The 24295-nt window shown below is 43.8% G+C and overlaps 1 protein-coding gene across 4 annotated transcripts in view; it reads right to left on the reverse strand.

Annotated features, from left to right (window-relative positions):
- Nucleotides 1-21794, reverse strand: part of SEC23B (SEC23 homolog B, COPII coat complex component) — a 38399-nt gene extending 16605 nt beyond the window's left edge. Inside the window, exons 1-13 of one of the 4 annotated variants that reach the window (XM_040247978.1) lie at nucleotides 21372-21794; nucleotides 19279-19514; nucleotides 17993-18050; nucleotides 12622-12708; nucleotides 11717-11953; nucleotides 11505-11590; nucleotides 10343-10487; nucleotides 9753-9911; nucleotides 9313-9428; nucleotides 7278-7401; nucleotides 6422-6502; nucleotides 1676-1765; nucleotides 598-704 (exon numbers count right to left, since the gene is read on the reverse strand). In XM_040247978.1, the coding sequence (XP_040103912.1) occupies nucleotides 598-704; nucleotides 1676-1765; nucleotides 6422-6502; nucleotides 7278-7401; nucleotides 9313-9428; nucleotides 9753-9911; nucleotides 10343-10487; nucleotides 11505-11590; nucleotides 11717-11953; nucleotides 12622-12708; nucleotides 17993-18050; nucleotides 19279-19499 (1511 nt within the window). In that variant the 5' untranslated portion in view covers nucleotides 19500-19514; nucleotides 21372-21794. Of the gene's footprint in view, nucleotides 1-597; nucleotides 705-1675; nucleotides 1766-6421; nucleotides 6503-7277; nucleotides 7402-9312; nucleotides 9429-9752; nucleotides 9912-10342; nucleotides 10488-11504; nucleotides 11591-11716; nucleotides 11954-12621; nucleotides 12709-17992; nucleotides 18051-19278; nucleotides 19515-21353 lie in introns of all 4 variants that reach the window. The other 3 variants (XM_040247981.1, XM_040247980.1, XM_040247979.1) reach the window with 3 other exon arrangements.
- Nucleotides 21795-24295: the final 2501 nt, after the last annotated feature.

Genomic DNA, 24295 nt, shown 5'->3' on the forward strand with positions numbered 1-24295 from the left:
ACCCAGGTCTCTTGAACTGCAGGCAGATTCTTTACCAACTACTTCAAAAGAGCTTTTTTTCTTCAAAACCAAACATAAAGGTTGAGGCCTTTATGTACTGACAAGAAAGGTGTCCTTGACACATTAATGAGAGAAGCTTATGCACACCAACACAAAAGCCATCACGTATATACTGTACACATGTGGTACATGACTGCCCAGAAATGGGACTGTGGACAGTGAAGCCAGCACGGTAACTGTACTTCACCTCAGGGGAGGCAGGGAGACCCACTCTTTACATAACTATGTGCTGTTTGAAATTTTACAAGGATGGTATGCTTATGGGTCACTTATTTGATAAATAAAACAATGAAAAATCATTTTTAAAGAACTTATCCCTACTAAAGGAACATCTTCTAAGCTGAGTGAGCTGAAATGCTGCCTCCTCCCCTGCCCCCTCCTCCCCCACCCACGTCCCCACCCTGCTCTGATCAGATGAGCCAGCAAGGACTGGTAAGGACCGTACAATCAGTGGATCGCAGAGATGAAAAACTAGATACTAGATTCCCTCCACAGCAAAGACCAGGGGCTCAGCAGAGAGGAAGCTGGGGTGCTCACTTGCGGGCAACGGTGGTCACACGGATGCGCCGCTGGGTGCTGGAGTGCTGGTAGTGCGTGACAAACTGGATGGCGCCTCGGCCTCCTTGCGGGATCGGGGCATTGTGCTGCAGGACAAGAGGCCAGCACCCTGTGACTGTCAGTGCAGAACCCCACACAAGCAGTCACAGAGGCTGCAGGTGCGTCCTAAGACCAACACCATGGTGACAGCAAGGTTCTCAAGGCATGTTGAATGCGACACTTAAGATCAGGGCTTTTTACTTTTTATAATTCTTATCTCAAAAACAGAGAACTGGGGCTCAGTGACAACTTACAGGGGTGGGATGTCGGGGGAGGTGGGAGGGATGTTCAAGTGGGAGGGGACGTGGGTAAACCTATGGCTGATTCATGTTGATGTATGGTAAAAACCAATACTGTAAAGCAATCATCTTTCAATTACAAATGAATAAATTTTTTTTTTAATTAACTAAAGATAAAAATTAGAAGAATACTGGAGTGGGTTGCCATTCCCTCCTCTGGGGTATCTTCCCAACCCAGGGATCAAAAAAAAAACCAACAAGAGAACCATATTCAAATAAACACTGAACACGACTTAATGATATGCATGCTGAGGGGTTCAGGGAGGAAAGACACTGATGACTGCAACCTGCTTCAGAGTCCAGCCAAACAGAAGGAACTGAGGGAAGGCTAGACATGATGTTAATTCAGAACCTCAGCGGTGGCTACTGGGGTATCCACTGTACAATTCTACTCATTCTTCTGTATGTCTGAGTTTAAAACAGTGAAATACTGGAGAAAAACTGACACATTCAGAAATTCACCAACATTATGACGGCTGATAAAAGCCAGTCCTCTTCTGATGACCTTATCAGTTCAATAAAGTGACAAGGGCAATCTCCTGTCTGACTCTGACCAAACCCCAGAAAAAATAAAAAAGATGATGCCAGAATGGTATCAGGCCCAACACAAGCCCAAAGTAGCATCAGCTTCTGGAGAGAGAAACCAAAGGCCACTGGTCTGTAATAAATCAGAAAACACAACGTGGAGACATGACTATTCATGAAGAAATCCAGCCCACCTGGTTGACTACTTCAAAGTAGATGCCGAGCGTCATCGTGGGATCCAGGCCACAGATTTTCCACTGGCTCGTGCCACCGACACCAAGCTCCTAGGGATAAGAGGAGGAATTAAAAAGAATTAAGACAAAAAAGATACTCCAGTGATTAACTGCTAATGACAGGTACTGACTCTGAGAAGGACAGGCCCCTTAGACTATCTCACTCCAAACGAAAGCCTGAATTTCGGGCATTCCCTGGCAGTCCAGTGGCAAGGAACTCTGAGCTTCCACTGCAGGGGGGCACAAGTTCAAATCCCAGGTCAAGGAACTAAGATCCCACATCTGCGCAGCACAGCCAAAAAATAAAGAAAATCTAAATTTCACTAAAAAAGTAAAATTACAAGCCAAAATAAAGTTTAACACCTATTCAGTTCAGTCGCTCAGTCATGTCTGACTCTTTGCAACCCCATGAATCACAGCATGCCAGGCCTCTCTGTCCATCACCAATTCCCGGAGTTCACTCAGACTCACGTCCATCGAGTTGGTGATGCCATCCAGCCATCTCATCCTCTGTCGTCCCCTTCTCCTCCTGCCCCCAATCCCTCCCAGCATCAGTCTTTTCCAATGAGTCAACTCTTCGCATGAGGTGGCCAAAGTATTGGAGTTTCAGCTTTAGCATCATTCCTTCCAAAGAAATCCCAGGACTGATCTCCTTTAGAATGGACTGGTTGGATCTCCTTGCAGTCCAAGGGACTCTCAAGAGTCTTCTCCAACACCACAGTTCAAAAGCATCAATTCTTTGGCGCTTAGCTTTCTTCACAGTCCAACTCTCACATCCATACATGACTACTGGAAAAACCACAGCCTTGACTAGATGGATCTTAGTCGGCAAAGTAATGTCTCTGCTTTTGACTATGCTATCTAGGTTGGTCATAACTTTTCTTCCAAGGAGTAAGCATCTTTTAATTTCATGGCTGCAATCACCATCTGCAGTGATTTTGCAGCCCAAAAAAATAAAGTCTGACACTGTTTCCACTGTTTCCCCATCTATTTCCCATGAAGTGATGGGACTGGATGCCATGATCTTCGTTTTCTGAATGTTGAGCTCTAAGCCAACTTTTTCACTCTCCTCTTTCACTTTCATCAAGAGGCTTTTTAGTTCCTCTTCACTTTCTGCCATAACACCTATTACACTGCTTTAAAATCAGGCTTTTCAAATGGGCACTCTGATCAGTTTTCATTACATCACTGAGACGTATCTCTACACAGACACACATAGGGCAGAACACTGACCTCAACTGAGAGGATGAGGATCAAGTCAGGGACAGGGAAGAAGTAAACACTAGAAGAGAAAAGAACCACCTGCTTAGCTGGAAAGATTTGTGTGCTTCACCCACTGTTACTAGACTAAGAAATAATTACAGTACTTGAGCTGTCAAATATTAATTCTTAACCCAATTCCTTTATGCAAAAGCTAAGTATAAATTCTTGGTAAGAGAACTGAGATTTTAGATGTGTGAAGGCTACTTTATGTTGAACAGCTGAACGGCTCCCCAGTGATAAGAAGTTCACTTAAGTGTGAAGAGTACCACAGCTTTAAGCATAACATCGAGAAGAAAAGCTACAGGTAGCATACACCTAGAACCATGAACCAGGGTCTGAGACATACATTCAACACCTCACTAGAATACGGAAAACCATCCTTGGAGAGCAACACAACTGCGCATTGAGAGAGTCATGACACCTCTCACATTTCTCTGAATCCACCCGCGGTGTATAGGGTCAGCTGAGGACAGCTGACATCAGTCCAGTCTCTATGGGGCCGAGCCAGGAGCTTGCATCCCCAAGGAACAGAATCAGCATCTGAGGAAGGTGATGCTCAGGCAGGAGAGGGAAGAGTCACAGTGAAATCAGGCCACAGCTCCTTGTGCTTCATGAGACTTTCCTGAGAAAACTGCAAGATGGACAGAGGTCTGGGTGTTCGCCTTCCCTTTAACTCCTGCTACGCAGTGAGGCCGCCCCCAGGAATGAGGGCAAGGAAGTAACAGGGGCCTGCCCACCTCCTTTTCTGGACTTGTTAACCCTTCTCTCCAATCTCTCTCTACACTGTCCAACTCCATTTTTAATAAGTGAAATTCATTCAAGTTTCAGGTCCACGTGGTTCAGAATACTGCCACCCAAAACATGACACGCTGGCCTAAGGATTAAACTGAAGGTCATTTTTTAAAAGCAGACATAAAAAAACTCTCCATCCTCCTGCCAAGAAGGCAGGAGCTTCTGAAGTAACAACCAAGGACATGCTAGATGCTCATCAGCCCAGAGGTGGCGTGGAAGAATGTGTAATGACTTGTGCTTAAAAAACCCTCCTTTTTCATGAGTTTCCCCGTCTATCTACGTTTCCTCCATCTGCCACTCCTCAGGATCCAAAGTCCCTTTCCTCGTGTTTTCTCTCTCCTACAGATTTATTGCTCTTCTGTTAAGAAGCAACATACTCCCAAGTCCTAACCACCCCTTGCAGTTACCCATCACTAGGCACGTACGTGCTGTGTATATGTGCGATGCACACATTAACAAACTTGCTTGTTTGCCTGTTGTTAAGCTGTTATTTTGTCAGGTCCTGAACAATGAAACTGACATGGGCAGAGGAAAAAGGACAATTTTTGTTCCTTCCCTACAGCACCAGCCGCCAAGCGTGGTCACAAACCATCCAGAGCCCCACAAGGACTTCTCACTAATACACAAACTCCTTAAGCAAGCATTTACCCTGCCTTGATCAGAAGAAAACGGAAAGATGGAACTAGGAGTCACCGTTTTATTGAGATTCAAATACACTGAAAAGCAGGGTTATGGAAGGATAACCTCATGCCATCAGGGGAAAGGGTGCTGGCAAACAAGACACTTGTGTTGTGCTTTCATCTCATTCTACAGGTTTCCCGCTGAGGCAAAAAGGAAACGGCCCCTGTACCTGAGGCATGAGCAGTATCGCCTCCCCACAGCTCAGCTGCAGGCACACAGATCACTCAGGAAGTGTGGGCCCAAAAGGGTTTCACTGCATCTAATCATCCATCCAGCCTCCACTTCACAGCAAATTTACGACAGAAAACAAGTCAAATGAGAAAACAGACACATGGAAACCTCATGACACTCAAAGACAGAAGATGCTGCCACTTGGCTCCGTCTCTTCAACAGATGTCATCAAACAAAACGAGCTAGACAGCATAAACAAAATGACAGAAGTCCATTCTAGATCTTAGAAGACTGAGGATACATAATCCCAGATGCAATGCTGGTTAGAGGGAAGAACAGCTGCAAGGGCACTTGAAGAGACAGCAGGGAAAGAACGTGACCGTGTGTTAGATGGTATCAGGAAACTGCTTTCCTAGACTTGAGAATAGCCTTGTCTTCAGAAGCTGCACACTGAAACATGGGACTCAAGACATTTGCAATGTGTTTTCAAAGGCAAAATAGGATAGCGAATATGGCAAATAGAGGATATCAGATAGGTAACTCAAATGTGGCCAACGAGAGGACAGAGCAATAATCCTGACAAAATGTCCAGGATTGATGACCCTAAATGGTGGGGAAACAGGATTCATCACGCTCTTCTCAAACCTCCCAGTGCATCTGAAAACTGTACTGCCCTCACCGTTGCCTCCTCCATCCCCATCAACAAGTGTCATGGCTGATCCCTGCTGGACCCCAGAGCAGCTCATCAGCCTGAACTAATCGACAACATCTTCTGAGGCAGATTCTAAGCCTATGGGGAATATTTAGGAACAAGGAAGCCTCCCAAGGCCCCATTGAGAAACAGGGATACAAGTCCCTTAGTACTTGGGGATGATGAGGACTCATCAGAGGTGCTTGGGGCAGCAACCCACCTCACCCAGAGGGTTACAGGAAAATTCTTGCAAATTATCTTGCCTCTACAACTTCAAACTCGCTCTAGGTAGTCACTAGTGAAACATTCATTGCTGAGGACAGAACTCTGATGTGAAGGGTGAAATCTAGTGTGGGCATCCCTGGTGCTTGCCCTGGGCTGCTTGCTAAATCCTCCCGATAGTGCTATACAGCAGGTCCCATCATTTCCTTTATTCCCCAACAGAGAAGCTGAGTCCTGGATCTGTGAAGTACCTTGTCCTGACCACCCTCCCCGAGTCCACACCCAGCCCTCCTGTCCACCCTCAAGTTGAAGACGACGGTGGGGAAGGGCATAAGCATCATCACCCTGCCCAGAGCCAGCCTGGACAGGCCTCACTGGACCGCTGGCGCACCCTTGGTAGCTGAAGTGTGAGAAGAGGAAGTGGGCCACCAGCAAGACCACCTCCCCACCTGGTAAGGACTGAACCGTGTTTTCTGCACACTCGAGAAACACCAACGTCTGCACGTCTCTGAGAAGTGAGACAAAGGCAGCCCTTCCAAGGGCAATAAGCACATGAGTTTATCTCTAAAGGGCTGTGCTCCATGGAATGGAACGCCTGGTGGTTCTCTGGCGCAACCACGCAAGCAGGAGTAGCAAGTAGGGAGGACCTGGGCCTGGCTCCTCTGTCACCTCTGACCCTGAGCAGGACACTGAACCTCTGCGAGCTTCAGCTTCCTCCTCTCTGACCATTTAGATGGATGGACGGAAAGACAGAGATGACACTACCCCTCCACCCCTCTGCACAGACACAAGCCAACAGGTAACACAACAAAAGGTCATCCAGCTTCAACCCATCTAAGCGGTCAAATCTGGGACAGAGGAGGGAAAGGTGATGAAGTTTTTCTTACGTTTTCTGACACACACGGTCCTTTCACATTCAGAGACACACAGGGTCCGATGGCTCCCGCAACCTTCAGCTCCCTTGAGGTCTGAGACAGAATTATAGAAGAGCACACAGTTAAGAACCACCCTCTTACAAAGGACACAACTAAAACTTAGAGGAAGAAACGGGAGGGCTATCACTTCACCCAGAGAAAACCCTACAGGGATTCTAGTACACAAAAGCTGGTACACACGGTTCTCCATGGCTTCTGTGAACCGAACAGAACATTAATAACAAGGCCAACATACTTGGATTTTTAAATCTGAATTCATTTCAGCAAAGTCCATTCTTCATCTATTTAAATAAACCTCAAACATTTGATGATGCTGTTTGAAGTTTAACCCAGATGATTTACTCATTATTGCCAATTCGCAAAGTAATATTTACCATCGTATTTTCTAATGGTCACTTTGACTGTTTTCTCAGTGACTCAGGATCAAGGGTATAGGTCTACAGTCCCTGCATGGAAAATAAAAGGCCATACTCATGATGCCGCCCTATTTAAGAGCACTCTGGTCGGTCTACAGGCAGGTGTTATGCACGAATCAGGGGCTGAGTGGGTGCTCAGCCTACCACCCATAATCTACGGCCTGCTGTCCTAGGGCAGGGCAGAACCTGCAGGGAGAGCAGACAATTCTGTGTTTCAAACACTGATAAATACACAGTTCATTCTTGAGAAGCAAAGCGACCAGGGATAGTGGGATTATTTTGCTGGGAACTTCTTATCTTTAAGTGTCCTACGGGGTGAGGTTTCTCCAAGGCCAACTACTAAATAAGCTGGAACACTGTTCTTCCATTAAATCTTTAGAAATCTATTGTACCTTTACTTCCAAAGTAGCACCAAAGGCCATTCGGAAATTGCCATTAAAATCTTTACTGAAAATTCTTTGGAATGTCTGCTTGAAGAGAGAAGTGTTGAAAGAATCTCCCATCACCATGTAGCCTCTAGGAAGAAAAAACGAAAAAGAAAGTGAACCTTTAGGATGACTGACAGCCATTCAGAGGCTTCCTGGGTATTGACAAACAATTAATTTAGAGAAGAAAGTAAAAAGCAAGCCTGTCTATAAAGGTGCTACTGAAAATATACTGCTTGCTAATGGTAACAGTCAGTTCAAGCTGTACTCAGGAAAGACACTATTTTTAAAACATGAAACAGAATTATTTAGAACAGCGCTTGTATCTTGGTCACTATGACAGTTATATAAACCTACAAGAGATGACAAATACCTCACAGAACTAGACATACACAGAGATTTTAAAAATGAGTGCATGTAAACACTGGTGAGAGCCAGGTCCAGTCCATAATGGAGTTAACTGTATAGACTAAGTCAAGTTTCCCAGTTGTGACATTGTGCTGTATTTATGTAAGATGCCACCACTGGGCTCCAAAATCACTGCAGATGGTGACTGCAGCCATGCAATTAAAAGACGCTTACTCCTTGGAAGGAAAGTTATGACCAACCTAGATAGCATATTCAAAAGCAGAGACATTACTTTGCCAACAAAGGTCCATCTAGTCAAGGCTATGGCTTTTCCAGTAGGCATGTATGGATGTGAGAGTTGGACTATAAAGAAAGCTGAGTGCCAAAAAATTGATGCTTTTGAACTGTGGAGTTGGAGAAGATTTTTGAGAGTCCGTTGGACTACAAGGAGATCCAACCAGTCCATTCTAAAGGAGATCAGTCCTGCGTATTCATCGGAAGGACTGATGTTGAAGCTGAAACTCCGATACTTTGGCCACCTGATGCAAAGAACTGACTCATTGGAAAAGACCCTAATGCTGGGAAAGATTGAAGGCGGGAGAAGGGGACGACAGAGGATGAGATGGTTGGATGGCATCACCGACTCAATGGACATGAGTTTGGGTGAACTCCGGGAGTTGGTGATGGACAGGAAGGCCTGGCTGCTACAGTCCATGGGGTCACAAAGAGTGGACACAACTGAGCAGCTGAACTGAACCATTGGGAACTGCTGGATGAAAAGTACGGACAGATCTCTTTGTACTATGTTTGCAATTCCTTGTGGAATCTTAATTAATTCAATTAAAAATTTAAAACAAAAATGATACAATCATCAGCTGCATGTGCTCAGCCATACCTGGAACACGCAGGGGTTCCCAAACCCTGCACATCAGAAACGCTCAGCAATTTTAAATACACTGATGCTAATTAAATCTGACTTTAGGAACAGGACTCAAACCAAGAGTAGCTTTTAATGTTTGCGGGTGACTCTGACGTGCAGCAGTTTCAGACCAGCACTGCATGCCTGTGGATCTCACCAAAATCCCCAGAGAGTTTGTTAAAATCGACCGCCAGGCTGGAGCCTCAGCCTCTGATTCAGGAGGTCACATTTCTAATCAGGCCCATGGAGCCCTGAGACAGCTGGTTGGGCCTCATCCTGCTTTGAAGACCATGCCTCCACAATGCCATCCACTCGAGGTGAGGACTTGTGCTCTCAACCCACCCCTCACTGCACCCTCCAGGCTGTCAGGAAGTGTGGCTGCTAGGCAAGGGGAAGGACTCCTAGTTTCTCCAGCATTCAGACCTATTCCCTACTCTTCTCACAAGGAAGTGCTAAAGGCCACACATTTCATGCTTGCCATCTTGCCTAGATGTCTGAACAACTCTAAGAAATGAAGTTCCTCTGAAATGACAGGTTCCTAGGGACCTGACCTCCTTCCGATCATAGCTTCTTCCTCTGAGATGTGCACCACCCTCCCCAGCCCAGAAACTGCAGCACGGAGCCAAACGAATGCTCCTGTGAGCCAGCCTGGGCACTCCTCATGGTTCCACCCCTCATTTCTCTTTCCTTAGAACCACCACTCTCACTTTACTCAGGGGCTCACTGTCCACATACCCAGTAAGATTTGGGCAACACTTCATCTCCAGGAGTCCAGTCTGATCAAGGGCACAGGCGTAAATATCAATGCAGTGACCGTTTGCAGCAGTGCGGTTCGCAAGCATCTCATAGTGCTGCAGAGAGAGAAAAACCATCTTCATGGAACAGGGACATCGCCCATTTGGTATCCTCAAAGTATTTTGAGATTGGAAGCTACACTTTTTTTATATGGATGTCATAAATGAAACTGTCCCCATGTCCCGTTTGATCACATCCACTCTAACCAAGGTCTCAGAACTGGGGCAGATATTTAATGTCAGCGAGATCTGGCAGGTCATCTCAGCAAAAGCAGCTCGCCTGCCACAGAGCATGGCCTGTGCAGAGCAGAGGTTGCTCCTGAGCAGCCGAAGCCCCACCCTGGGTGACTACACTTACAGCCCATGGCTAGGAGCACCTACCTTGGTTGCCTTTTTCATGAAGCGGGCATTGTCTTTCTCAATGTCATGCCAGGAACGAATAGGAACCTTTAATTCATCTCCAACCACCATGCCAGGTCCCTGGGTGGGGGGTCCCCCAGTGAACAGCATGATCCTGGCTCCCGTGTTTGGAAAAGTGCCCTGTGACAGTGAGTGGCAGCATGTTAGAGACACAGCCCGCCCCAAGCATACTTCCCACATAGATGCTGCAAATACACGTTCCCTCGGCTGTCGTGAACTGCTGTGAACACTGAGGACACTGCAGCAAAGAGCAGACGACACTATGGACAAGCAGCTTCTCACTTTCAGGCTGATGCTCTGGAGAGCTTTTATTAATTTACTGTGATCCCACTGCCCTAATGGTCTTGTGTTTCTCAAGAAAACTTTTTGTAATTTTCAAAACACTGAGGGCTCCTTTAGTGTGGACAATAATAATCACTGAAGTACGTTCTGATAAACTAACACAGCCAGCTGATTGGGGTCACAGCTGATTTTTCAGACAAGGCCAAGGAACACACCTTCTGCCATCAAGCTTGCAAGGTTTGGGGGCGGGGCAGTAAATTCTGAGTTACCTCCAACAGGCCTACAGCAATAGACAAGGCAACACCAGTGGATCGCAAAGGCCTCTTTCCCTGAGTTACAGGCCACGGGTCCCTCTGTAGTTCCCCAAGGAGATCAGTGAGGTTCATGTCAATCTTGTGAATGGGCTGCAGAAACCTGCATGATTTTGAATGGACATGTCAAGTCTGAGTTAATAAAGTACTCTCGTCCTTGGCCTACGCAACACATAGCTACTCCTCTTCAAAATGCGTATCAGAGTAGAAAAAACTTGCGGTTTTTTTTTTTCTTCAAAGTTGTCTCTAACTACAAACACAAAAAACTCAAAGCAATTTTATACAGGACAATCTCTTAAAGCCTAACATATAATAATTTGCACATTTAGTGTGGAAAGAAAATCAATTTCCAACAGGAGCAAATCAGTTTAATTAAAGTTTAAGTGGCCAAAAAAAACAACAACAACAATCCTAAAGACATGCCTAACAGGAACTCAGTTCACTTAACGTTCACAAGCAGGGACAACCTTCATCGATCGTTCTGAAGACTCTCTCAATGTTTCTCTTAAACACTTCAAGTCATCAGGGAAACACCAGTTTCTTAAAGAAGAGGCTGTAACCATCACCTTATGTTGACCGACTGTTAACCCAGCCTTTGGCCGTTCTAGGAGTGCAGCAGGCCACATGAACTAAGTGCCCAGACTCAGGTTTGTCTCAGGACACTCAACAGAAGCCTTTTCAGTGTCCCCAGCTTTACAAAATGGGGAAAGTTCCCTAGTGGCCTAGTGGTTAGGATTATGGGCTTTCACTGTTGCGGCCCAGGTTCAATTCCTGGTTGGGGAACCGAAGTCCCGAAAGCTGCAGTGCTGCCAAAATTTAAAAAAGAAAAAAAGGACAACAGCCATGTGTCTAAGGAGAGGGGAATGACTGTGCGCAGTGCTCTCAAAACCTCTATGGTGATACAACTCTAAAAGGAAAAGCATCCAGAGTAAAACTGCCCCAGCATATATGTGTATGTATATATTTATATAGGTTATAAATTTTAAACATACACTGATGTATTTAGCTTATTATTAAACATTAAATATTGATTAGGCTTAATCTTTTTTCCTCTTTAAAAATAAAATACAAAGCCCTCTCACCGCACCCCCCCACTCCCCACCCAAGGGGCCAGGCTCACCTGCTGGACACGGATGGGCGCTCCTGCGGCTGAGCCGGGCGCACTGGCTGCACCGGCATCGCAGGCTTGGTTAGGCCCAGCATGTCCTACACAAACCAAAAAGATGCATTTCTCATAACACGACAAGAGAATGGCTCCTATTTTTTTCCTTTTTCTTAATGAAACTTTAAGAACTATCCCTGCTCCTGCCTGAGGACAAGCTGCACACTGACCTGGATCTGCTTGGCAGTAAGGTCCTTCGTACCCCGGAAGACGTAACTCTTGGAGATGCCCTCGCAGCTGAGTTCGTGAACCTGTACCATCCTCCCAAAGGTGATCAAACCCACCAGTGCATCCGGAGGGAGTAGGCTCAGGGACATCTGCAGGGACTCCTTGAGTGCTTGGAGGTCATCATCCTCCAGACACGTGTCTACCACATACAGGAAGATCAGAGGGGATGGGGCGCCTCGCTGGATGTGGAGAAAAATGGCTTAACAGTTAGTGTACAGACAGATGTGACCTGCTCTTTTTAAAACAAAACAGGTATGTATTAAATAACAACTCTTTATTTACACTTGTCAGGGATAACAACATCAAAACAAACTTCTACTTACCTCATTAAAAGGCAGGTTTTATCAAAACCAACTGGATGCAGACTATTTGTATCCAACAATTTATTCCCCATTTTGAATGCCAGGCCTTGCTCTAGGTCCTGCCATACATCAGCAGACCAAAAGGCCAGAGATCCCTATCTGCCTGAGGAGCTAACTTTTGAGAACCGAGAAGAGGGGCAGGATTGTGCAGGTGGGGCGGGGTTGGGGTGGAGCTCCACCAGTAACTGGGAGGCTAGGGCAGCCTTATTAATAACATTTTGGATTTCAAAAGAAAAAAAGAAAGAACATGTGAGCAAAAAGCTGGAGGGGAGGGAGGGAGCAATGCAGATACAGGGAGAGAACTCCAGCCAGAGGAAAAGCCAGAACCAAGGGCCAGGGACACGTCTGTGCCCATACACTGAGCAGTCACGGATCCCGCGGGCCTTGCAGCTGTAAATCGTCCATATGGGCAAGAGACACAGAAGAGAGAGTATTTCAAAAGAAACTCAATACTTAACACTGCTCCCGAAACACGTGACAATTACCTGTATCACGTACTCAATTGTAGAAAACTGGGGCATCAATTCAGCAGGCTGGTTCACCTCAGATATGCCTGCGTAAGCTGGAGGAAACTGGAGAGAACAAGACAGAGCAATGTTTCATGAGGGCTGACAGTTACACTATGTCTCTTATCTTCCATTCATAAAAATAGGAACAGTTTGATGACCACGTATTTATTCTGAAAGTGTAAAACCTAGAACATGTTACTAAAATACAAAAATCTATTAACACTGCCCTATATCACACAGGAACTTTATTTTAAATGCAGTTTTCGGATATGTTGTAACTTCTAAATAATTAAAACACACACTATTAAAAACCGTTTCCTAATTGTTGCCTATAAATGAAGGGCTGAGATTTTAGCTGTCTTATCAATTATCTATGTGGAATCTAAAGCTTTTATTTAGGTTTATTATTCTAGCTGTGATCAATAAAGTAATACATGTTCATTGTAGAAAACCTGGCAAGTACAAGAAATTTCATGGACAGAGGAGCCTGGCAGGCTACAGCCCACGGGGTTGAAAAAGTTGTACATGACTGAGCGACTGAACAAGAAAAATATAAGAAAAAAGAAACAACTCCCCCATCACACACAAACCCACACACACTCCCACCACTTGGAGGCAGCCTCTGTCAACATCTCAGCTTCCACACTTGTTCTTAAGCACAGCTGAGATCATCTTGTATGCACAATTTTGCAACCTGCCTTTTGATGCTTAACGTAATGTCATAGGTGTCTTCTTTTTTCTTTGAAAACATTTTAGATTAGTAGCTTACATGTTGCTTTTCCTTTCCCCCCAAGTTAAAAATTGAGGTATGATGCCGTATATACCAATTTTACCATCTTTTTGAGTGTCTGGTTCAGAGGTCTTAAATACACTTATAACATTGTGCAACCACCTCCAACATCCATCCCCAGAACTTCTCTCATCTTGTAAAACTGAAACTCTGAACCTGTTAAACAATCTCCACTTCATCCTCATCCAGCTCCTGGCATCCACTTCTCCATTACTCCAAGTACATCATTTAAGGGGGAACATATATGTTTGTCTTTTTCAGTTCAGTTCAGTGGCTCAGTCGTGTCCGACTCTTTGCAACCCCAAGAATCGCAGCACGCCAGGCCTCCCTGTCCATCACCATCTCGCAGAGTTCACTCAGACTCAAGTCCATCGAGTCCATGATGCCATCCAGCCACCTCATCCTCAGTAGTCCCCTTCTCCTCCTGGCCCCAATCCCTCCCAGCATCAGAGGCTTTTCCAATGAGTCAACTCTTCGCATGAGGTGGGCAAAGTACTGGAGCTTCAGCTTTAGCATCATTCCTTCCAAAGAAATCCCAGGGTTTGTCTTTTTAGGACTGGCTTATTTCACTCAGTAATATCAGTAAAGCTCAACTACATTGTAGCGTTAAGTCAGAGCATCCTTGCATCTTAAGGCTGATTACTATTTCACTGAATACAGGACACTTGCTCACCTATTCATCTGGCAGCAGATACTGAAGTCAGGTGAAATGTTTGGCTACTGTGAATAATACTGCTATGACTCAAAAAAGATGTCCTTTTCATTATAGGGGACTGGAGTGCAAAAGCAGGAAGTCAAGAAACACCTGGAGTAACAGGCAAATTTGGCCTTGGAATGAAGCAGGGCAAAGACTAACGAAGTTTTGACAAGAAAATGCACTGGTCATAGCAAACACCCTCTTACAACAACACAAGAGAAGACTCTACACATGGACATCACCAGATGGTCAACACCGAAATCAGACTGATTATATTCTTTGCAGCCAAAGATGGAGAAGCTCTATACAGTCAACAAAAACAAGACCAGGAGCTGACTGTGGCTCAGATCATTAATTCCTTATTACCAAATTCAGACTTAAATTGAAGAAAGCAGGGAAAACCACTAGACCATTCAGGTATGACCTAAATCAAATCCCTTATGATTATACAGTGGAAGTGAGAAATAGATTTAAGGGCCTAGATCTGATAGAGTGCCTGATGAACTATGGAATGAGGTTTGTGACATTGTACAGGAGACCGAGATCAAGACCATCCCCATGGAAGAAATGCAAAAAAGCAAAATGGCTGTCTGGGGAGGCCTTACAAATAGCTGTGAAAAGAAGAGAGGTGAAAAGCCAAAGAGAAAAGGAAAGATAAAAGCATCTGAATGCAGAGTTCCAAAGAATAGCAAGAAGAGATTAAGAAAGCCTTCTTCAGTGATCAATGCAAAGAAATAGAGGAAAACAACAGAATGGAAAAGACTAGAGATCTCTTCAAGAAAATTAGGGATACCAAGGGAATATTTCATGCAAAGATGGGCTCGATAAAGGACAGAAATGGTCTGGACCTAACAGAAGCAGAAGATATTAAGAAGAGGTGGCAAGAATACACAGAAGAACTGTACAAAAAAGATCTTCACAACCCAGATAATCACGATGGTGTGATCACTCATCTAGAGTCAGACATCCTGGAATGTGAAGTCAAGTGGGCCTTGGAAAGCATCACTACGAACAAAGCTAGTGGAGGTGATGGAATTCCAGTTGAGCTGTTTCAAATCCTGAAAGATGATGCTGTGAAAGTGCTGCACTCAATATGCCAGCAAATCTGGAAAACTCAGCAGTGGCCACGGGACTGGAAAAGGTCAGTTTTCATTCCAATTCCAAAGAAAGGCAATGCCAAAGAATGCTCAAACTACCACACAACTGCACTCATCTCACACGCTAGTAAAGTAATGCTCAAAATTCTCCAAGCCAGGCTTCAGCAATACGTGAACCGTGAACTTCCTGATGTTCAAGCTGGTTTTAGAAAAGGCAAAGGAACCAGAGATCAAATTGCCAACACCCGCTGGATCATGGAAAAAGCAAGAGTTCCAGAAAAACATCTATTTCTGCTTTATTGACTATGTCAAAGCCTTTGACTATGTGGATCACAATAAACTGTGAAAAATTCTGAAAGAGATGGGAATACCAGACCACCTGACCTGCCTCTTGAGAAATCTGTATGCAGGTCAGGAAGCAGCAGTTAGAACTGGATATGGAACAGACTGGTTCCAAATAGGAAAAGGAGTACGTCAAGGCTGTATATTGTCACCCTGTTTATTTAACTTCTATGCAGAGTACATCATGAGAAACGCTGGACTGGAAGAAACACAAGCTGGAATCAAGATTGCCGGGAGAAATATCAATAACCTCAGATATGCAGATGACACCACTCTTAAGGCAGAAAGTGAAGAGGAACTAAAAAGCCTCTTGATGAAAGTGAAAGTGGAGAGTGAAAAGGTGGCTTAAAGCTCAACATTCAGAAAACAAAGATCATGTCATCCAGTCCCATCACTTCATGGGAAATAGATGGGGAAACAGTGGAAACAGTGGCAGACTTTATTTTTTTGGGCTCCAAAATCACTGCAGATGGTGATTGCAGCCATGAAATTAAAAGACGTTTACTCCTTGGAAGAAAAGTTATGACCAACCTAGATAGCATATTCAAAAGCAGAGACATTACTTGGCTGACTAAGGTCCGTCTAGTCAAGGCTATGGTTTTTCCTGTGGTCATGTATGGATGTGAGAGTTGGACTGTGAAGAAAGCTAAGCGCCGAAGAATTGATGCTTTTGAACTGTGGTGTTGGAGAAGACTCTTGAGAGTCCCTTGGACTGCAAGGAGATAAAACCAGTCCATTCCGAAGGAGATCAGTCCTGGGATTTCTTTGGAAGGAATGATGCTAAAGCTGAAACTCCAATACTTTGGCCACCTCATGCGAAGAGTTGACTCATTGGAAAAGACTCTGATGCTGGGAGGGGTTGGGGGCAGGAGGAGAAGGGGACGACAGAGGATGAGATGGCTGGATGGCATCACTGACTCGATGGACGTGAGTCTGAGTGAACTCCGCGAGATGGTGATGGACAGCGAGGCCTGGTGTGCAAAGAGTCTGACACAGCTGAGCGACTGAACTGAACTGAACTGAATAGGAGTGTGTATCTACAAGACCCTGTTTTCCATTCTTTTGGATATTTATCCAGAGGTGGGAATGTTGCATCATTTGGTTAACATCACTAATGATTAGTGACGATGAGCACCTTTTTATGTGCTTATTGGCCATCCATCTATCATCTTTGGAGAAACTATCTCTTCAAGTCCTTTGGACATTTCTGAATTGGGCTTCCCTATTGTTGACTATTACGAGTTCTTAAATATTCTACACATTAATCCCTTAGACATACGATTTGCAAATACTTTCACCCACTGTATGAGCTGGCTTTTACTCTCTTGATACTGTCTTTTTGATCCAGAAGAATTTTCACAATTAATAAAATTAAACGGACATCAATTCTGAGTGTAATAGGGTGTAGGAATGTTTTTAAGACTTGCATAAACTTCTGAATCGCCCATGGAATCCTGAATGGTGGGACTTCCCTGGTGATCCAGTGGCTAAGACTCCATGTTTCCAATGTAGGAGGCCTGGGTTTGATCCCTGGTCAGGGAACTAGATCCCATATGCTGCAATTAAAGATTCTGAATGTTGCAATGAAGCTCTCATGTGCCTCAGCTAAGACCCGGCATGGCGAAAATAAATGAATTAAAAAAAAAAAAAAATACTGAATAGTACCTGCTTCTAATTCTCAAGCTTATACTCAGTTAGCAACTGCAGGCTGGTCCTTTATCACTGGACTCAGTGTGCACTGAGCATGAGACTCATAATTATGATCAATTTAAGAATAAGTAGATTATTAGTATCTTAAGATCTACTAGAACAGTACATATTATGATGAGCATAATCAATTATTTGCTAACTGCTTTACCAAGGTACAGTTTATATACCATAAAATTCACTCATTTTAAATGCACAATTCAGTGATTTTTAGTAAATGCACATAGAACTGTATAATACTTATCATAATCCACTTTTAGAATATTTCCTTCATAGGCACAGTTCATGTCAAAGAGAATTCTCTCTCATCATTTGGGAGCTCTTAGCTCAATAGCTTAAAAATGCTTAAATCAAAATAAGATAAATACTGATATTTGACCCTAAAAGTTAGAAGGGTCAGAAAATGAAAATACAGTATCCAATTAAAATAAAGTCAAATGTAATAAAAAACACCTCATCTGTTTTCTAGGGTAACATACTCAGTGCTTATAAAGAGCGTACTTAGAAAAAAAAAAAAAAAAAGGAATTCTATGTCCTCTCCACAGCAAACGACAAAGACTCATATAAAGAAATGGAATGACCATTTCAAAGAAAAATCATGGACGTTCAATGTTCAATATTACCAGGGGAGACCCAAATTCACCTCAATTTTTTCACCGTAGGACAACGAACTGAAACACAGGGAATACTTTTAAAATAATTATATTCACATACCTGATTTCTCTGGAAACAGAAATTACAGGCCCAAAGCTTTGCTCGATAATCAACCTGACTGTGAGAAAGACAAAGTATTACATCCAGGTACTATTTTCAGTTTTAACACAGTTCTGAGCAGGGGATTTTTGTAGAAACAAACACCTCTGGCATTAATACGTCTCTGGTCAATAACGTGTTTTAAGCTAGAAAACATTTACGTGTAAACTTCAACTTCAGTTAATCTCAGAGATGTGTGTTCCTATGTGGGTGCATCAGTGGATGAAGGCACGCAACACCTTCTCTGCAGCTCGAGTTCTGGCTAAGGACACAGAAAGGCTCCTTCAAGCAGCAACAATGAATGGCTACTAAACCCTTTTTTCTCTTTTCTGACTTCCTAGATAATATTTAGAAGTTCATGAGCTATTAAATTTATTCGCTACTTTCTATGGCCCCGTTATCTAAACAGTCTTTATGATTTTCCTAACATTTTTACTTTTCGGATATGTAAAACTACTAAATCTTAGTACTAAAAAGTACATTTCACACAGGAAAAACTCCTCAGATTTGAACCACACTTAGTTCACTTGAAGAAGCTGGGTAGGAATGCTTCTGGGTTGATACACTTCCTGAAATTTCTTGCTTGCCCCCTGCTTTCTACGTTTAGAAAATTAACATCAGGGGCTATTATTTTAAAAGAGCAGCAGCATCTTATACATGGGCACATCAAGTAAAAGCAAGGAGAATGAAGTAAAAAAAAGTTTCCTTATATAAAAATTTTATCTTTTAAAGAGTATTTATGACACTCTTCATTTGTTTACAAATTCTTTCAAAGAGTACCCACATTTACAAGAGTGATCACAGGTCACTATTCCAGGTGCAAAAAAAAGTTACACTTAACAATAATATCTTTTAAGAGCTCAAATTTCTTCTGCCTGTTATTCCTTCCTGCCATACGGGATCACCATACCAGGTAGGTGTGACAGAACTGTCTAAAGCATTTGGATTTTTCTGGAAAAAGCTTTAAAGACACCAATAAAATGAGTGGTTAAACCAAAAATAAACTGCAAACCAGAAGGGAAAAACAACAACCAATCCTTTCCCTCCACCTCACCCCATAAGTTCTAATTCTATTTGGAGTTATCAGGCCAGAGGGATTCCCAGAAGCACTCATTACCTAAGTATCTCACTATTCACTACTCATCTTAGATCTGACATCTTGCCCAAATGAATCACTTTTATGAGAATCACGTAAACGTCAGAATTTATTGTAGCTATCCTTTTTACTGGTTTTTAAGAGTTCATACCAAAGTGGATTGAGAATGGCTTTGCAAGTTGGCCTGCTGCAGAGCACTGGTTCATACTGTACGGGAGGCAGGTCTGGACGTTCTTTTAAAGGAGTGAGAAGACAAGCAAGGGGAACAACCATTCTTGTAGCCTCGAGTCTGCTGGAAGGCCACACATTCCAACTAAAACGCACACCATCGTGTTCTTCATTCTGCTGAATGAACTCCAGGTATGTGGCCATCGTCTAAAACAAAAACTACAGATAAACCCTTAATTGTATGTGAAATTCCCAACTGAACTTCAAAAAAAAAGATGATGACCTAACACAACATTCTTTAAACACTTAAGTCTAGAAGAACTTGTCACTGGAGGATGTCAACGTCTCACTTCTCTCTGATCCCCAAGGGTCAGTTAACTTTACGGCTACTTTCCTTTTCCTTTCTCAAATCCCTGTTTCTAGCACTTAAAAAAAATAAAAGGGGCGGGAGGTTTACAATCACTTGTTCATCTCTAAGCTGCATGCAGTTGAGTAAGAATCATTTAAATCTCCTCAAACAGCACATTATCACTTCAGCCAAGCAGATTTCAACCCCGTGTTCAAGCCCTGTTTCAGAAGCTGGCTACCTTCCTCCCTGACCCCCTTTCCTCTTGATTCTATTTCAGTAAAACTTGTATTAAAATTTACATTCCAAGTGATCTTGGTTTTGTGCCCTTTTCCCTCTTTCCATTATTAACTACAAAGAAAAGACCTAGATACTGATGCTCAAATGCTATTCATGGAGTGAACAGCCCCCAGTTCTTACCCAAAGTACTTCTTGGGATCACCGGAATTAAAGGCCAGCGGACTACTACACTACATACACACCTCAGCAGCACCTATCCTCTCACCACGGTCACTTATGCTCATGCCTTGAAAGATTCCAACTTTAACAGCCATTCAGATTAACTACATTTTCCAAACCCAGATAATGCCAATTCCCGAGTGCTCTATATATCCTGTTCACATACTAAAATCTAGGCTAACGTACAGTTCAGCTATTAGGCAGGATTCAAGGGAACAAAAAGCTCAACAATGGGAAAAAAGGCAAATTAAGGAATCTATTATATAAGTGGCCTCGAGTGCTCACTTATGCAATGCTAAATAATGACTGTCTCCAATTATTTTAAGATGTACCATACTGTTAATAATTCGGACAAAGAAAACAATATACAGCTTATAAATGTGAATGAACCGATTACTCTGCTACACACAAAATTGATCGTAGAAATTCCAAATGTCTGTTCCAATTAAACCCGAGGCATATGTTATTTCTGGCAAAAGTGGGAAACTGAGGCACTATATACACAGAAACACTTCCACAGCTTCCTGGGCAGCAAAAGGTAATTTAGGTGGGAATGAAAGCACTCTCAGCAAGCACCTCAGCAGCTTTCATTAAGTGACCATTTTCCTTCTCAAAACATTTCCTTACTAATAGGTACTATATCTCCGTCCTATGTCCCCAAGCATCTACATATTAAAACCTGCACTGTCCATTTCCCACTGCCTCTCTTCCCCTCACTCTTTCAACAGCATGGATTCTTAACTCTGGCTCACAGCCAACAAGGAACTTCACAAGGTCATTAAATCCTTTGAAACTACATGCAAAACTGTGTGCATGAGCCAACAGTGCATTAAGATCCTGTATATGTATCTGTAAAAAAAAAAAAAAAATCTGTACCATTCATTCCACCTTAAGGGCATGACTTCTCAGGACGCAGCTAAGGCTAAGCAAGGAGTCCGAAGACCTGGGTTCTTAGCTCCGACTCCGTTACGAAGCGTAAATCATTTAAACTAATTCTCGAGTTCCTCAACTTTAAAATGGACGGTGGATCCTTCCGGGCCCCCTCCCTCGAGTCCGAGGGATTCTGCGCCAAAAGCAGGCCCACCGCCCCAGCTGGCGGGGACCGCGCCACTCTCAACAAACTCTTGGGTCACCGATCCCCTCAGTTCCTCCACCTGCTGGGAAAAGGCCTCGCCCCAGGAGTAACCCACCCGCCCTCAGCAGAGACTCTTATCCCAGCTCTCGGCCTCTCATCACCTGTCCTGCCCGCTCACCTGGCCCGGGGAGCTCACCTGGCCGCAGCCTTCCGCAACCACAGCTGCTAAAAGCCGGGCTCCGGCTCCCACCACCAAGTCCACCTCAGCTCTAAGCCGATTGGTCAGCACCCTTGCGCGTCACTCCACGGCGCCGTCCGCTAGCCAATCAAACAAAGCCTGGGGGCGGGAGAGAGGAAGGAAGACACTCAGACAGGCTGCGCCGCCATACTGAAACAGGGCAAGCCATACACGCTTCACGCCTCAAAATCACAGTTCCTCAGAATACACGTTTTTCCACGTTCAACACTAAACCCTTCTGCCGCACGGAACACAGGCGCCTACAGAACTGTTTTCTAGGCGCAACTGGGGCGCCTCAGGAGCTCGCCGCCGTCCAATAAGACGCCCGCTCCCTTCAGAGGGAAGTCCCCCTCATCACCTTAGTTACCGGGAAGCGAGAATGATGACGTCTGGTCCCGGAAGAGGGCGGGGCTCCTCGCAGAGGAAACCGAAGTTGGACGGAAGGAGGTGTCGGCACGCACGAGGGGGCGGAGCTAAGGGAGCGTGGGGTGCGTGCGCGCAAGAGTCCAGTCGGTGAACAGGTGTATAACTACGGGTGTTCTTTGTCTTGTGGGTGTTCCTGTCCTGGTTTGCGCAGGTGCATTGAGGCTCACTGCGGGGCCTGGCATTAGTAAACAGTTCTTCTCTATCCCTGTCATCCTTCCACGAGAAGGTGAATAATTGGGAGCTGTCGTAGTCAAGCATTTTAAGAGATTAACGAAACTCCTAACGGTTAGGACGCAACTTTCTACAGCGACCAGTACCGTTTTACCCCCTCTAAGTGGCAAAACGGAGCGCGTTTGTTAATCTAATTCAGAGATACCGCCTCTGTGTAGCATATAAGAATAAGCAAAATTATATAACTTTAAAACTATTCTTAGATCATAGCAAGGCGTCCAAGAGTTAATTAGCTCAAGTGAGTTCAGTTCGGTTCAGTCGCTCAGTCGTGTCCGACTCTTTGCGACCCCATGGACTGCAGCACGCCAGGCCTCCTGTCCATCATGAACTCCCAGAGTTTACCCAAACTAATGTCCATTGAGTCAGTGATGCCATCCAACCATCTCATCCTCTGTCGTCCCCTTCTCCTCCCGCCTTCAGTCTTTCCCGGCATCAGGGTCTTTTCAAATGAATCAGTTCTTTGCATCAGGTGGCCAAAGTATTGGGAGTTTCAGCTTCAACATAGTCCTTCCAGTGAACACCCAGGACTGATCTCCCTTAGGGTGGACTGGTTGGATCTCCTTGCAGTCCAAGGGACTCTCAACAATCTTCTCCAACACCAAGTTAATATTAGCACAAATTTTTAAATGACCAACAGATCATAGAAATAAGTTTCGAGTTGATGTACTGTGACATTACTGTTAATATGAAAAATTTTCAGGAATTCCCTCAACATCTAATGGTTAGGATTCCCATGAGCTCACTGCAGAGGGTCTGGATTCAGTCGCTGGTTGGGGAACTTAGCTCCCACAAGATAACGCAAATTCTGTTCCCTTACGTAAGCCAATGAGAACAAAGCTCCTTTAAGAGATGTAGTAATCTAATTTGTTAGAACTCTCTAAAGTTACTTGCAGAAAAAAAAAGTTGAATAATGGTTCAGTTTTATTGAACAAATTTACAATTTTAATGTTTCTAAACCATTATGTAAGAGTAATGTTAGGGTTTTTTTTAAGTAATTAAACTGGTGTAACTTTAGGACGTTCAAATCAATTATTCTCTGAGTAAGGAGACACAATTAAGGTAATACACATTTGTGTTATATTTCACAGTGCAAAAATTTTACCATGCCCAAGCTCATGCTGCTCGCCCACACAACAGGCGAATAAATCAGGAGACTACTTGTGGGGCGAAGAATAGCAAGTTTAATCTGAGAGCCAGCAGAGCAAGAAGACTGGTTCCCACCAGACTGAGGAGGGGATGTGTTGATTTCTTCTTTCCTGCACCCATTCACAGGTGGGTCTGGTCAGGATGTTTCCTGTGAACTAAAGAAAGGTATTTTAGCTTAACACACAGGCATGGGAGGCAGAGTTCCTAAACTGGATCATTATGGACACTTTAAGCTTATAGACGAAATCCCTTTAGTGATTAACTTGAAGCAAAAGCAGTAGAATACAAAGTTTAAAGTAAAAGAAACAAATCCAGTATTGAGTCAGGTTTATTCTTCTCTTTTACAGAAAGACATAGCTGTTTTTTTTTTTTAACCAAACATTGGAAGACTATCATTTGCCAAAAATTTTCTTGAGTTATTTGAACCTAGATTCCTAGTACTAGAAATTTCTGTAAGAAGGATTTTTTTTCAATCTATCATATTTAAAGTATTAGAAATTTATTTATTTTAGGAATTTCCTTACTTTAGGAATAGTGAATTTTAGGAATAGTTGATTTATGTGACTGTGTAGTTATCTTGATAAGTGTGGGAAGGAAGAAAATTTCCTCTGTTCTTCTAGGTTCTTCTGGCTGGCTGAAAAATTAAATCAACATGAAACATTAGCAGGAGAAAATGAAACAAAAATTTAATAACATATACACAGGGGAAAGACCAGGTTAACTAAGTAACTTATCAAAATGTTTGAAACCCTCACCTTAAAAACCATCCTCAGTTCAGTTCTTTTCAGTCGCTCAGTCATATCTGACTCTTTGCGACCCCATGAACTGCAGCACGCCAGGCCTCCCTGTCCATTACCAACTCCCCAGAGTCCACCCAAACCAATGGCCATTGAGTCAGTGATGCCATCCAACCTTCTCATCCTCTGTTGTCCCCTTCTTCTGCCCTCAATCTTTCCTAGCATCAAGGTCTTTTCAAATGAGTCAGCTCTTCACATCAGGTGGCCAAAGTATTGGAGTTTCAGCTTCAACATCAGTCCTACCAATGAACACCCAGGACTGATCTCCCCCAGGATGGACTG

The sequence above is a fragment of the Oryx dammah genome, unplaced genomic scaffold (assembly GCF_014754425.2).
Source record: "Oryx dammah isolate SB20612 unplaced genomic scaffold, SCBI_Odam_1.1 HiC_scaffold_10, whole genome shotgun sequence".
NCBI classification, from domain to species: Eukaryota; Metazoa; Chordata; class Mammalia; order Artiodactyla; family Bovidae; genus Oryx; species Oryx dammah.